The 15,989-nt window shown below is 45.4% G+C and overlaps 1 protein-coding gene across 1 annotated transcript in view; it reads left to right on the forward strand.

Moving 5' to 3' along the window:
• The window catches only part of dthd1 (death domain containing 1), a 64,263-nt gene that overhangs the window by 34,044 nt on the left and 14,230 nt on the right, over positions 1-15,989 (forward strand). Inside the window, exons 5-8 of the mRNA XM_078559716.1 lie at positions 477-718; positions 931-1,095; positions 2,390-2,679; positions 14,123-14,367. Coding sequence (XP_078415842.1) covers positions 477-718; positions 931-1,095; positions 2,390-2,679; positions 14,123-14,367 — 942 coding nt within the window. The remainder of the gene's footprint in view (positions 1-476; positions 719-930; positions 1,096-2,389; positions 2,680-14,122; positions 14,368-15,989) is intronic.

Raw genomic sequence — 15,989 nt, forward strand, 5'->3', positions numbered from 1 at the left:
TATATAAGTAAGCAGATGACTAATCACTCTGCAGTTATAAATATGGTTATGTGGAAGTTTAATTAATGACATTGGAGTGTAAAATTTAATGGGGTAGAATTTCAATGGGGGTTCCATATCTCCCACCACATCTCTACTTATATGTCTCTCCGGGGTTTTTGCAATCCACTATCACTATGCTGGGGAGGAAGATCAGGAGAAATCTCACAGAAATTACTGGCATGTACAAATAATTGAAAACAGCCTGATGATTCTGAGTCACGAAAGTAATTGGCTGAAAAATTAGTTGGGGCACTTAATAAGTGGTAATCTGATGTAATGAATTTTCACCCATTTTTCCAATTGACTCTGTTTATCTTACACCATGTTAATTTGGCTAAATTGATCAGAAACTGCCTTCTTCACCCCCTCAGAAATGAAACAGGTTGAAAATGTGCCAGGTTATTTACTTGTGCACTGCTTATTTGTTTTCATAGGTTCAGCCAATTGATTCAACACTGTTGTCTGGAATGAAATCAAGACAAGATATATATCATCCCATAATCTCCACCAGCCCCCTTGTTCATATCAAACATCCATCAACTCAGCAGTTTCGGAAATCAATTACAGTCACTTTGCCCTGTCCACCAAACCCAGACAAGAAGAGATTAGGTGACGAAACAGACCATGCTCGAGCAGCCACGGCCATGGTACAGAGAAGCCTCAGCCATCGCATTCGGTAAATTGAGAGATTAACTGCGATACCCTGGTATTAACAGCTGTAAAAGCTTTACACATACTTAATTCCACAGCTGCAAAACAGACCAAAGAAATAGAGCTTCGATTAAATTACTTTTGCACATCAAAATAATATTAACAACTGCAAAATAAGTACATTTGATCCCAGTAATGCTATTTTATATATTTACTTTGTCACTTATCCCTTTCTAGATTAATGAGTGCCCCTGTGAAAAAACATGGAGAGGCAATCAATGAATCTTTAAGACTGTTAGGTTTTAACTCCAAGGATGAGGAATGGCTGGTGATGGACAATGTAGCTGTGAAAGATGTGCAAAATGGGCTGGTCGCATTTGAAATTGCTGAACATCTAGACAGGTATGAAACTACTCTCGCTTGACTCTGATGCCAGACTATGCATAACTTTTTTAAACAAGACTCCAATAAAAATCCAATCTGCTAGAAATGTGCAGTAGTTTGACTGAGGACTAACACTTTGCAGGTGGCTCTAAATTAGAAGATTCAGTGAAAATGCCATCAGTAACTTTCATTTGTCTTTCTCTTTCAAATGCTACTTAACCTGTTCTGCGTTTCTGACATTCTCCGATTCTGTTTCAGATTTTGCTTACTTGTGGTTTATCTTATTAGGTCTAGTTTGAGATTCTTTTGGATTCTTCCATAATTGTTTCTATGCATTGTCACCAGCTTTTGTGAATTCTCAATTATCCTGAACTAGTATGACGATGTTGAAGTGACTCCTTGATATAAAGGTGTTGGTTAAGTTGGGAAACCAGTGGCGAGAATCATGCAGGATAGCACCAAATATAAAAAGTGTGCGAAGTTGAGGTAACTGAGCAAAAACTTTTAAATGATGCTAAGGTTAGATTTTGAAAGGCTGATGATTGTAGATGGATGACTGAGAGAAGTCAGGAGTTCTATCCTTTTGAGATCCTGGGAAAGAATGAATTGTGCGATGAATTATGAGCTCTGAATCCCCAAACCCTCTCAAAAAGTAAGTCACAGTAAGCACTTGTGAGGAAATTACTGACCTGCAACCCTACACGTTAATATAGATAGACCAAAAATGTAGGTGAAATCAGATACTGTGTAAAATGATTTAGTTTTATGATAAAATAAGCATGAGCTACAAAAGTTGTTCAACAGCCTGTAACTTATTTCAAGCTAATATGTATTATAGAGCACTAAGATAAAAGCAAAAAACTGCGGATGCTGGAAATCCAAAACAAAAACAAAAATACCTGGAAAAACTCAGCAGGTCTGGCAGCATCTGCGGATAGGAGCACAGTTAACGTTTCGAGTCCGAATGACCCTTTTCAAGGAATTCGGACTCGAAACGTTAACTGTGCTCCTATCCGCAGATGCTGCCAGACCTGCTGAGTTTTTCCAGGTATTTTTGTTTTTGTTTTGTATTATAGAGCAGTAAGTTTACTCTGGTGCTTCTCAATAGTTTGAATGCTGTATCATCTGCTGTGGTCTGCTATGATAATCTTTACGATTTCTGTCAGAAAGGAGTTAAGACAGCAATGAAACTGCATAACATTATGTGACAGGGTGGATTAGGGATGTATATAAAAAAAAACATTTGCTCCTATAAAATTAGTAGTATTATACTATCTTGTAAATTTGATTTAGTTTTCTTTTCCTTAAGCAGATTTATAGTCCTTCGCTTATCATCTTCAGTGGATAATAGCTGTTTGATTCCTTTCATACATGATCTGGAAGAAGCAATCCGATTCACTATGGTTAATGTTATTATGTATCACAAAAGAGACAATTTCCACCACATCGTAGTCCAGATGGTGCCTTCCAAAGATCTACAATGGGAACTATTGAAGCTCCGTGAAGAGGGATACAGAGGCCCACCAGAGCCATCTGAAGAGTTCCCAATGAGAGAGGGCGAGCAGCTTAGCCTCAAGCTTAGTGGCAACATTAAATCATTAGGTATGTTACCAGTAATTTTAACTTTAAATGCCTGGTTTCCAGATATGGATATTTAGTTAATCTTTGTATCTGTATTTCTCTCAAATTTCTCCCCTCCAATCCTGAATCCATTGTCTCATGCTGGAAACAGTTTCAAAGATACTGGCAGCCCTCTCCCAAACTCCAGATATTAAATTAAAGCAGTGCTGTGGGGAAGGTATTTTGTGTTTTTTTTTATTCATTCATGGGATGTAGGCCTTGTTGGCTGGGCCAGCATTTATTGTCCATCCCGAGTTGCCCTCGAGAAGGTGGTGGTGAGCTGCCTTCTTGAACCACTGCAGTCCATGTGGTGTAGGTACACCCACAGTGCTGTTGGAAGGGAGTTCCAGGATTTTGACCCAGCGACAGTGAAGAAACAGCGATATATTTCCAAGTCAGAATGGTGAGGGACTTTGGAGGGCAACTTCCAGGTGGTGGTGTTCCCATCTATCTGGTGCCCTTGTCCTTCTAGGTGGTAGTGGTCGTGGGTTTGGAAGGTGCTGTCTCAGGAGGCTTGGTGAATTCCTGCAGTGCATCTTGTAGATGGTACACACTGCTGCTATTGTGCTTCGGTGGTGGAGGGAGTGAATGTTTGTGGGTGTGGTGCCAGTCAAGCAGCCTGCTTTGTCCTGGATGGTGTCAAGTTTCTTTAGTGTTGAAGGAGCTGCACTCATCCAGGCAAGTGGAGAATATTCCATCACACTCCTGACAGGTGCCTTTTTTTTGTTTTGTCTTTATCTTGCTGTGTTGATTGTACCCTTCTTCAGATGCACAGGCTGGAATTTTCTAGCCTACCGCACCCCGCCCCCCTCCCTCGCACCATGGTGTGTTCCCCCATGGCGGGGCCGGCAAGCCATGGAAATCTCCGTTCACATCAGCAAGACTGGAAGATCCTGCCGGTGCGAGGGGTTGGAAAACTCTGGCCACAGTGGCTGACTGCATCAAAGGAGGAAATGTTGGGTAATGTTTGGAGTTTAGAGCCTTCAGTTTTTTTTGCCTCTCTTTAGCACTTAATTGTTCTAATAAAGTATCCAAAAAGCATTTATGTCTTATGGGTTATTTTCCAAAGATAACAGTGGCTCTTCCACTTCATGAAATTTCTTGACAAATGCCAGAGCACATTAGATCAACTTGAATTCCACTTTGAATATTTGGTCAATGATTTGAAATGGTAATTTTGCAATAACAGGCAGAATCTTGTGCTCTCCCCATGGCGAGTTTGGCGGTGGGTGGGTATTTAATCGGGTGGGAGGTTCCAGGTGGAGACCCTGCAACCTTCTCTCCTCGACCCTGATTAAGTCTGTAGTGAGAAGGCCTGTGGACAGCCTTCGCCCCCGCCACCAATTGAGGCCCTTTAAGAGAGCAATTAATGCCCACTTTAATGACCTCATCACGCCGCCACTGTTATTAACCCAGCGACAGGTGGGGTGCTTGTAGGGACAATGACGAGCAAACCCTGGTGTGTTTGCTTGCAGGCTTCAGGGAGAGGCCTTGTTCAAAGGCACTCTGTGTCTGATTGAGGGACCAGGCATCAGGAAGGTGGGGGGCACAGTGGGCCAGCTGAGAGCTACACTCTGCTCTTGCTCTTGCTTGATATGCCCTCCCTTGCAACCTCCTTTCCGTGAACCCCCCCTCATCATCACTCACCTATGACTGGCATCCAGCCACAGTCTGAGGTCTCAGGTGGGTGCCATGCTGGCAGCAGCCACCGCCTCCCCAGTGGTGCTGCTGAGTGCAGAGCTGCTGGCCTCTGATTGGCCAGTGGGACTGGCACTCGGCAGGTGGGACTTCTACCCTGGGTCCTTATTGCTGTGGGAAGGCCCGCTTCTGGCTTGTCACGTGCCTGAGTTGCACAAGATGCGGCGAGCTTTCCCTAAAAGAGGCGACAGGGTGGTCCCGCCAACTCTCCAGCCATCATCAAAAACTGCCATTGCTACTGTCCAACATTTTCCTCATGGGGCAGAATTATCTGGTCCCATTGGCGCGGGCGTCATGGCGGGCATGAGCCAGATATGGCAAGGAGACCAAAAATCAGTTTTACGCCGTCGTGAAACCAGGTTACGATCACCTGCTCCACCCATCAATGGTGGGCCATGTTTCCCATCGCCGTACGTCTGCAACCTAATTTCAATACTTTAGCATCTCATTATAAGCTCTGCTCGCTGGAATCATCCGCCCACATCAAATTTACCACCCACGTCGACGTCATTCAGAATGGTGTGCTTCACGACTGCCTTTTAAAGGTGTGCACGTGGTGAGATGAACTTTGAAAGGAACTCGGAGGTGAGTGCAGACAACCTTCTGTAGCGCTCACGAACATCACCTGTAGGACATCAAGGAAGAGGCAACATGCAGTTGTGGGGGCATAGACAAGCTGCTTTTTCCCAGCTGGCTTTCAGAGAGGTGCCAGGGCAAGGGCTCCAATGGGGATGTGGCTGGGGAAGTGATGGGGACGAGGCAGCACAGGCAGAAGAGAGAACAAAAACATATGCCGGGAGTTGGGGGGGCAGTGAGGGGAAATGGGGTGAGGGAAGCGGCCGTGCATTTGGAAAAGCTTGTCAAAAGTGAGCATTCTTCCGTAGCTGAGACCATTCAGCTGCAGCTCTATTGATGTGCTTGGAGTTGGGCCTCTGAAGCTTTTGTGCCCACTCAAGCACCAAATGCTCCAGAACTTTTCACCCCTCAGGTGCAGACTACAAATTAATGTGCATTTTAAGGGACAGCACAACAATTGGCCAACTGGGCAAGTTATAGAATCCCCTTGTGAAAAGTGGCCATGGTGCAGTCACTGGTGGAGACAGTCACAGCCCCTTGCAATGTCTTAATTAAGGTTTGGTCAAGAATCACTCATTGTTCAAGCTAACAGCGCAGCCTTGCAGTGTGGGTAAGGAGAATGCCTGCACCTGAGCTGAGAGCACAGCATGCAGTCCAATGGCTGAAGCTGCCGGCAATCGGTCAAGTGGAGTAGGGAGGAGGTTGATGGGGTTTTGGACAGCCAGTGAGTGCTCTACACACTGGCCATCCAAGTGATGGCCAACAGTCTCCTGCATGTGTGAAGGGGCCTCAGACGTAACCAAGGCAGGTCCTTAGGACGCTTATGCTAACCCACACATCTCTCTCTTTGATCCTGCAGGAGGAAAACATCAGGATCATGAAGCCTGGTGATTAGCGGTATGCCTCTTGGCCTACAGAGAGCAGAGAAGAAGGAGAAAAAGAAGAAGAGTGTGATGTAGGCACCTGGCTCAGCGCAGGGAGGGGAAGCAGGGCCTGCTGCACATGCAACTGAAGATCCACAGAGACCCATCGTTCGTTGGCACTTCACTAGGCCCAGGGTCTATAGACAGGTCTATAGTCATTCCTGCAGATGACTGAGAACCAGTGTCACCAAAGACAGCACATATCTAGGGAACATCTGCCACCTGTTTAAGGATTTGGCATCATGGCGACATGGAGGTCATTCACTGCCAGTGGCCATGAAAGTGATTGCAGCACCCAATTTTTATGCCAGCGGCTTCATCCAGGGCTCCACAGGTGACCTGTGTGGAATCTCACAAACCTCCATGTACAGGTGTATCCAGGTGGTCTCGGGCGCCACCTTCATGAAGGTACAGAACTTTGGCCCAGGATCAGGAAAGCTAGGAAGCAAGAGCGCTGGGATTTGCACAGATCTCTGGTTTTCTACGAGTGCAGGGTGCCATCGACTGCACTCAGCAGTGGCGCTTAGATCTCCATGGCAACAAGTAGTCAACTACGTCAACCGTAAATACTTCCACTTGCTGCATGTTCAGTTAGTGCGCGACCACCACAAACACATCCTACAGGTCTGCGCACGATTCCCAGGGAGTGTCCATGATTGCTACATCCTTAGAAGGCCTCAGATCCCTAATATCTTCGAGGGTCGAGAGAGGCTGCACGGATGGCTCCACGGGGACAAGGGCTACCCACAGAGGATGTGGCTGATGACGCCCGTGCAGCAGCCTCAGACTGCAGCAGAGCGATGCTATAATGAGGCTCATGCTGCAACCCGGACTTTGGTGGAGCAAACAACAGGAATTTTGAAAATGAGGCTCTGGTGCCTCGACAGATCCGATGGAGCACTGCAATACAGTCCCTGGAGGGTGTCGCACCTCATCGCCGCTTGCTGCGTGCTCCACAACCTGATGCTGCAACAGGGGGAGGCCCTGGATGAGAAGGAGATGGAAGACCTGCACATCTCCTCCAGTGAGGAGGGCGTCGAAGGGGATGAGGTCCTCGAAAGTGAGGATGCCAGTCATGAGGCTATCCCACTGGCCAGGCGAGGCAGGCACGCTTGGGAGGCCTTTATAGATGCCAGAATCATGGAGAAGCAGCGAGGACAGTTCTGACATCCTCACCATGCATCTATGAACGTTTGACTGCTGTGTGACTGGTGGCAGGTCACACGCCCTCAGTGCTCAGGTTCATGTCATGGAGATGCAGTGGAGGCCCTCATAGTCGCTAGATTCCTAGAGGATGATGATGACATGGAGTGAGGACACTCCATAGATATTCACATTGCCTCTGTGAATGTCTGACTCCTGTCTGGCTGAGGGCAGCTCGCTTGTGCTCTGTGATCAGGGTCATATCATGGAGATGCAGCTGTGAAACTTTAAATGCACCTGATCCTTTGTCAGCCTTCAGCGCCTGACCCCTCCAGGAGCACAGCGTCATCAGTCACAGGTGCTGAAAAAATGAGAAGCCAGCCCCACCTCAAAGATGCTGATGGCAAACAGAGAGAATGATGGAACTCCGTGATGCCTGTCCACAACATTCTTGAACAATCTCCAGCACCATCGAGGTGCAGACATCACTAATGTGTCCAGTGAGTGTGAAGCCAGACCATTACTTTGGTCTGAAGGTTACACACTGCACAGGGAAGAGGCCCTGGACTGAAACACCTGCATTTACCTTATGCAGGAATCAAAGTTTCACATCTGAGTGACACAAACACTGCTCATCATAACAAGGAGCCATAGGCAAGGAGACATTCTTGGGAGTTTATTTACAGTAGCGAACATTATGTACCAGTAATTAACACCCATGCCCAGGCTGTGCAATTACATCTTCTTAAGCTTCCTAACCTAAGCTACATCTTGGTGCTCCCCCGACATCCACAGTGGAGGTGGAAGTAGCCTGCAGATTGCTACGCCCTGTCTATGATGACTTCAGCTGGCGTCCTCTGGAGGGCTGAGACCTGGAGAACCCCGGCCTGTTTTGGGTGTCCTGCTGTGGACTAGCTGCATCCTCCTCGGCATGTGGAGATGGAGCTGCGGGGGTCACAGGAAGAGGGAATTTGGATCAGCTAGACATTCCCAGAGTCACCTGGGTGGATAGCCCCAAGATGGCTAGCTGCTGCCCTCCTCCCTATGAGTGCCTGACAACCCCTGGCTGACTGCTTGAGGAGAAAGGGAAGCTGGAGTGAGATTGAGTTGGCCCGCACCCCTCTTGTGTACACACTGTTGGAGGCCAACAATGGCATCAGCAATGGAATTCAGCCCACGCAGCAGTGTAGGAACAATGTCCTGGGCCAAGTTCTCCATGATGGCCACCATCCTGCCAGTGTTGACCTCGGTGCGTTGGTGTGCTGGCGCTATCAACTCGGCCTGAAAGTGGACAGACTCCTCCATCATGCCTTGCAATTTGACAAGTGCACCAGACATACCTTCCTGATGTTCCTGTTATTGCCTTTGCAGCTCCTGATTGAGGACCGAATCCAGAGGCTCATCATCTGGTTCGGACTCAACAGATTGTTGATTGTGCGTGACCTTGTCCTGCATAAAGACAGATGGAGAGTGTGAGCAAGGCGCATGCCAGGCCAAATGAGAAGGATGCCAGGTGTGCGTGTGTGCTGAGTGAAGCCATGGGCAGGATAAGGAGGCAGTCTCCAGAGGAGGTGAGGCCAGGTGGAGATGTGAGGGTGTGTGTGTGAGAGAATGGGTGGTGATGTCCCTTGAGCTGGCAGTGAGTGAGATGCCAGAGAACATGTAAGTGTGTGAGTTGAGATTAATGAGATGTTTGACTTACCCTGGTGGCACGGATGAGATCATTGATCCACTTTCTGCACTGGATGGCTGCTCTCTTGTGTGCAGCGTTGGCACTAACCACCTCTGCCACTGCCTGCCAAGCCGGAGTGGTGAGATTGATGGGCCTCCTATGGCTGGAGTGGGTGAAGAGGACATCACGGTGGGCCTCCATGGTGGTCAGAAGGCATCCCAGGGATGCATCACTGAATTGGGGGCTGCACTCTTCTTGGTTTTGGGGCCATGTCTTCACTGGAGCAGTTCTGGACTGCAAGCATTGAGAATTATGCGTGCGGCTGCATTTTAAACATGGTGCTTGGCATGAGGAAGCAGTGAGGTATTGGTGTGGTGGGCCAAATGAAAGCCACCTGCCAGCAGACCTGGCGTGTTTCCCGTGACTGCATAATTTATGAGGCAGGAAGGGGGATGATATGATGTGAAACCCGCCATTGCGGCCAGTGGGTAAGACTTCTTTCTTCATCCCACTGCTGCACTGGGAAGATTCTGCCTTTAGCTTTCAGATTGTTCCAACATAAAGGTCAAAATCTTCTCTGCCATGTGGAAGTGCGTTGGGAGGTGAGACGGGAGCAAAATTTGAAACTTGTGCATAGGGTTGGCTCCCTGAGGTGTTCCTGCTTCTGAATGATCTCGTTGGAGATGGAGTTAATGACCAACAGCGGCAGGTTGCCAAATAGGCTATTTAAGGGGCCAACTGGTGCAAGTTAATGATGCCGCTGGGACCTTCCCAGTGTCTGACTAGCCCTCCACTCAGCCAGGAGGCCAGCAGTAGCTTGGAGGCTGCAGGCGAGACAACCATTGATACCTTCTATCACTGCTCCATGAATGCATCTCTGAAGTTCAAAAGCCACAGCATTGGCCATAACCCGTCATGTGGAGGGGTTTCCTCCTTCACATTGACTGCCCTGTGAGTTGTGAGCCTTCCATTTTTCATTTATTAATTAGGTTTCCAGGAGTAGCTCCATTTTGAGGCATCTTTGCGTGCACCTACCTGCCTCAGCTGCACCTACCTCTGCTAGAAGGGCTGCCCATCCATTCAGTGCTACCGGCCCTCTGATTGGGCCTGCCACCTACCGCCCTTAATTGGGTGGTGAACACGGAGGCTGCCTGTTAATTGACTGCCTTGCTGAAGATTCCAACTGTCGGTGCACCTCTGGTCCGTGAGGCATTTGGAGGACCTTAAAATGGACCTGACGGCTGAAACTTTTCAAAGAGCTTACAAAGTTCCACTCAGAGTGTGCAATAATTTATCAATATTAATACTGATTTTGTGCGGCATTCTCTCTCTAGTTTGCCCTGAATCCTGGTTATCAAATCATTCTTTCTCACCATTCTGCAAGTACTTTTGTTTCTAGTATTTTCACACCTAAATCTATTTTAATAGGATCTGCATTATCGCTGTTATCTTAATGTACATTTACTATTGTAGTTTACATCAGTTGGAAGGTTTTTCCTGTATTTTTCTATCCTTACATGAAGCCTGCTTCTTTTCTATGATACTGGTCTTAAGCATTTTGTAGACAGTGGTGGTTTCAATCTGAAAGTACCATTTTTGTCTTTCAACATTATCTACTTGCTTTATAATCTGTGAATTACTTTCTGAAATGGATTCTATTACTCCATTGATTACAAATTTTGTACAAACAAAAGCAAAAAATGCTGAAAGTGTGCAACAGGCTACTCAGCATCCGTGGAGAAAGGACCTGTTAACATTTCAAGCAGTGTCCATCGAAACTGAAGCAGCAGTGTTATGTGTTTTAACAATCAGTCAATCTTTTCTTCGTTATGTCGGAATTATCCTTGTTTAAGCCCAAAACCTTGATTTGTAATCACATCATAACCTTTTTTTTCGCCTTCAAGCCTATTAGTGAATTCATCCATGCCTTGGTGACTATTCCCAAACTACTCAATTACTCGCAGGTATATAACAATTTCTGAGTGACTCTCATTATTGTAAATAGCCATTTGGTAGTACAGAACTTGAGTATTGCTAAAAAAAAAAGCCACCATTAGCTGGTGGATTCTCCATGGCAATGGCTCTACCAATCAGTGTCCACTTGCCAACCAATCAGCACTCTCTTCTCATACAGTATAAAGTTGTTGCTCCCCCGACACAGGTATTCGTGCGATTGTCCTGATGAGTGTAAGATGAAAATCTTCAACAAAATGTCTTTTCTCATCATTGTGCCAAGAATTCTCCCTTTGTCAAGTTGAAGATATGGACCCCAAAATTTCAATCAAAATTAAGAATCTCTAGATAAAAGCAAAATACTGCAGATGCTGGAAATCTAGAGCAAAAAAAATATACCTGGAAAAACTAGCAGGTCTGACAACATCTGCGGAGAGGGATACAGTTGACATTTCGAGTCCGTATGACCCTCCATCAGAACTAAGACATATAGAAATGAGATGAAATATAAGCTGGTAGAGGGGGGTGGGTGGGACAGGTAGAGCTCGATAGGGGGCCAGTGATAGGTGGAGGCCAAGAAGAGACTGCCAAAGATGTCATAGACAAAAGGACAAAGGGGTGTTGATGGTGGTGATATTATCTAAAGGATGTGCTAATGGGGACATGAAGGGTAGAAAGCAGGATGAGCAAGTGACAAATGGCCCTAGTGGGGATGGGGTGGGAGCTCTACCTGTCCCACCCACCCCCCTCTACCAGCTTATATTTCATCTCATTTCTATATGTCTTAGTTCTGATGAAGGGTCATACGGACTCGAAACATCAACTGTATCCCTCTCTGCAGATGCTGTCAGACCTGCTGAGTTTTTCCAGGTTTTTTTTTGTTTAAGAATCTCTAACCTGGAACTAGAAGTTGAAACAAAACGCAGTTTAACTGAGACTCCACCCTCAAGAAAAAATCTGGTGTGGAGCAAAGACAAAACTTCTGCCTGCTCCTCTTATGTTAGGGGTGCATGTCTTGGGGAAGGTTAGACTCACTATGGAGTTGTTCCCACATGGCCTTTTAAGACCTCAGTGAACCTCAAGCCTGTGGAAAGCTGGCATCGGTCCCACTGAGGTTCAGGAAAGGCACAAAATTCTTTTGGTTAAAGGATTGTAGAAAGTATCCTTCATTTCCAAAAGGCACTGTTGGGAGATGAAGATACAAAAAGTGGCCCTTTTTGCTGGAGCTTTCCTGGGTTGCCTTTCCCCTGTTGGAGAGGCAAGTAGCTTTGACGTTGTCCTGCCAGTTTCAAGCCGGCTCTGCTGATGCCCTCTTACTGGAATGGGGAGTCTCCTCTAAATATGCAGATTGTCCCAGCCAGATCACCTGCAACTTTGGTGGACTTACAGCCTCTGTTTCCCTTCAGTTGGCAGACCGGACCGATTGGAATTAAATGCGTTTGATAAATCCGTTTTCTTTTCTACTTGGCTTGCTTCTTAGTTTCCTATCTCTACGCAAGTTATAAATTTTATTTATTACCACATTTTTTATTTTGATAAGCCTCTCAGATCGGCACAGACATTCCATTAAGCCTTCACAGACAGAAGGTCTGTGAAATACTCCCACCAATGTTTTGCACCTGCCTGTTTTCTTGTCCTTGATCATTGTGATAGGAAAAATACTTCAAGTAAATTCCATTGGACACATTTGAATTTATAGAAATGCAGATGGGGTGGAATTTGATTGTGTGTAATGTGCAAATACTGAAAAGATTGTGTTAACAACTGAAGGAAACACCAGAAGTACAGAGATAGTAAAAACATGAGCACTCGAACTTCTCTGGCTCATAACTGAATGTTCTGCAAAAAACAATAATGCCATCAAACCACAGGGAGGTAGCTCTGTAGTTATTTGTACAATACCTTCTAATTCAATTCATTAAAGAACAAGTTCAAAATGTCTTTTCAGAACAATTTGGGCTGATTGCTGCAAAGAAATTAAATGTTTCAGTGCAAATTTGTTTTCCATTGTGCACCAGCATGGTCAGAGATAGAGCTCGCAATTTTTATTTATTCATTCAAGGAATGTGGGCATCACTTGCAAGACCAGTATTCATTGCCATCCTTGGCAAGTTGCTGCTTTGCATCTTCTAGATGACACTGTGCTTGTAGTGAAGGCAATGTATATTTAAGGTGCTGGTTGGGTTATTAGTCAAGCATATTGCTTTGTCCTGAATACTGTCTAGCTTCTTGAGTGTTGTGGGATATGCACTCATCCTGGCAAATGGAGGGTTTTCCATCACACTCCTGACTTGTGCCTTGCAGATGGTGGACAGGCTTTGGGGAGTCAGGAGGTGAGTTACTGGCCACAGAATTCCCAGCCTTTGACCTGCTCTTGCAGTCACAGTATTTATGTGGCTGATCCAGTTAAGTTTCTGATCGATGGTGACCCGTAGGATGTTAATGTTGGTGTTAATTGTAAAGGGGGGATCATTACCTGACACTCGTTTGGCACAAATATTACTTTCCACTTATTATCCCAAGCCTGACTGTTTCCCAAATCTTGCTGCATTTGGACCTGGACTGCTTCAGTGGCTGAAGAGTCATGAATAGTGCTGAACATTGTGCAATCATCAGTGAACATCCCCGCTTCTGACCTTATGATGAAGGGAAGGTCATTGATGAAGCCGCTGAAGATGGTTGGGCCTAGGACACAACCCTGAAGAACTCCTGCAGCGATGTCCTGAGGTTGAGATGACTGGCCTCCAACAATCAGAACCATCTTCCTTTGTGCTAGGCATTCCCCCAGCAGTGATGAGTTTTCCTCTGGCTTCCGACTGACTTCAGTTCTGTTCCTGGGCTCCTTGATGCCACATTCAGTCAAATGCTGGCTTGATGCCAAGGACAGTCACTGTCACCTCACCTCTGGAATTCAGCTTTTTTGTCCATGTTTGAACTAAGGCCGTGATGCCCATACAAATTAGGGGCAGCAGTAGGCCATTCGGCCCCTAGAGCCTGCTCCACCATTCAATAAGATCATGGCTGATGTGATTGGAGCCTCAGCTCTACATTCACCTACCCCTGATAGCCTTTACATACTTTATTTCCTAAAGCATGAAATATAGTAAGTGCAGCCACTATATTTTATAAACATGACTTAATTAACGTATTTTAATCAAATTGCAGATGTTAGAAATGCAGATACTAAATTTCAATACTAGCATTTAAGAGATCTTGTGAACAGAGATTGCATCTGAGGGTTAAATCATTTGTAGTTGGGTCCTAAAATTAGTGCCACCATTATTTGTTTTTGGTTGTTTGACACGAGAACTTGATTACAGCTGATAAGGTAGGCTTTCTTTTCATGTGCATACCATGAGGTCAGGAGTCAAGTTGTCTTGGTGGATCCCAAATTGGCCATTGATAAGATCAATACCAATCAAAAAAAATCATGTAATGTTTTCTTTACATCTTGATTTAGGTAATGACCAAAACATGATTCAAGGATACCCATTAATATTTCACTCTCAGAGGAAAGCCAGACTGGAACTTGATCTAACTGAAGTAGATGAGTTTGGCAACTACTGCTCTCCTCACTTCAAAGGGATGGCAATATTTTACAAAATAACCAAAGAAGAGCTAACCCAGCAATGGGATGGGGCCTATCACATGGCGGATAACCAGCAGTACAATCCTGTGAGCAAACTGGCACTAACATTGCCCAAGGTAAGGCACAATAAGTTAAACATAATGTTCATTGAACTGATTTATGCAGTAGGACTGTGATACTGGGTGATAAAGTTATAGATACTTTCAGCAAAGTCAGGTATGCAAGTGGGAACATAGCCATTATTTATGATAATGTCAAAATAAAGAACTTGTTCATTTTCATACTCTTTTGTTCATCATTCTTTTTCCCATCATCTTTATTTCTGTTTTTTTCTGCTGTTATTGTTATTCTTCCTTCTGTTTTTTAAGGGAGCTGTGTGTACAGATACTTCAGTACTCTTCACAACACACAACACATATCAAGGCAAATATTGTCTTTGAAAGCACTTTTCAAGGTCTCTTTTGGATAGTTCACATGTTAGCATGAAAAAGAGATCTGGATCTCCATTTGTCAGTCACAATGAGGAAATTCTCAGGTTTGATCCCTGCACGGTGCTGCGTTAACTGATGTCAGTTAGGAATGCAGTGGGGTGCTATAATCAAAAGGAAGATAACATCCAGGGTGTCCACTGCTGCTTGAGTTCAAACAATCCCTGCTGGAAAATATTTGCTTGCAGAGGTAGTAAGAGGACAGGATCAGGTTCAGTCGTAATATGTACCATCGTCAATTAGGACCCAATTGACACAGGATACTAGCGCTCATAAATTGGACTCCCACATGAGAATGGCCATTTAGGTGAAGCACTAAAGAAGTGTAGTCCATCAGGACAGCTCTCCCAATGCCCCAGCACTCATCTGGCACCATGAGAATCAGATCAGCTATTCCTTTAAATCACTAGTGTGAGGTTTCTTTCTTTTATGACATAAGCCATCAGGCCTGATTTTCTTGCAATAGTCTAAGGCAGGAGTGAATACTTAAAAACTGACCCTAATCCTGTCAGGATGGTAAAATATACTCAAATTTCCCAGATTAACTGTTTGTGTAATTAGTTACAGATCTGGGTGCAGATTTGGGCAGCTATAGAAACTAAGCGAGTGACGAGGTTGGACAATTGTCTGATAACACTTCAAGTGCCTTGGGACATTGTGTTAAGATACAGGTGCTATATAAATAAAAGCTTTTGTAAATGCATTTTTAATTGAGTGAAACAATCAGAAATCAGTATCACAATATGGTTCCTGAACGTCTTTTCAAAGGCATTGAATTTTGAAAGCCTTTTGAGAGACATAAGTTGGAAGGCCTATTAGTTGCAATTGTCAATGCGGAAGAGGCTGAAGTTACATGCAAAAATGAAGGTGAAGGAAAGCCAAAGGGCAGAATCGTCCCAGATTTGCAATGAGTGTGGTAACGGGCATGAATAAAAATACGTTTTACCTGCCGGCCGTATTGGCAGGCTTTCACGCCATATTGTTCCCTTCCTGGTGCATCCTGCCTCACTTATATTGCTTTCATGAGAAACATGCCAGATAGCTGGCGGGCGGGCTCGGATTTGCCTGCCACGTCATAACCTCAGCGCTTCCTTGCTCCGGCTGCCATATTTAAAGTGTACGAAAGCACAGCCTACTTCATGCCTACAGACCAGGCTTGCTCCAGGCAACAGATGGCCCCGAAATCTAGGAAGATGGCAACCCCCAAATTTAGTGACACCTCTCTGGGGTGCCTGCTGGACACAGTGCGA

The sequence above is a fragment of the Cetorhinus maximus genome, chromosome 1, assembly GCF_964194155.1.
Source record: "Cetorhinus maximus chromosome 1, sCetMax3.hap1.1, whole genome shotgun sequence".
NCBI classification, from domain to species: Eukaryota; Metazoa; Chordata; class Chondrichthyes; order Lamniformes; family Cetorhinidae; genus Cetorhinus; species Cetorhinus maximus.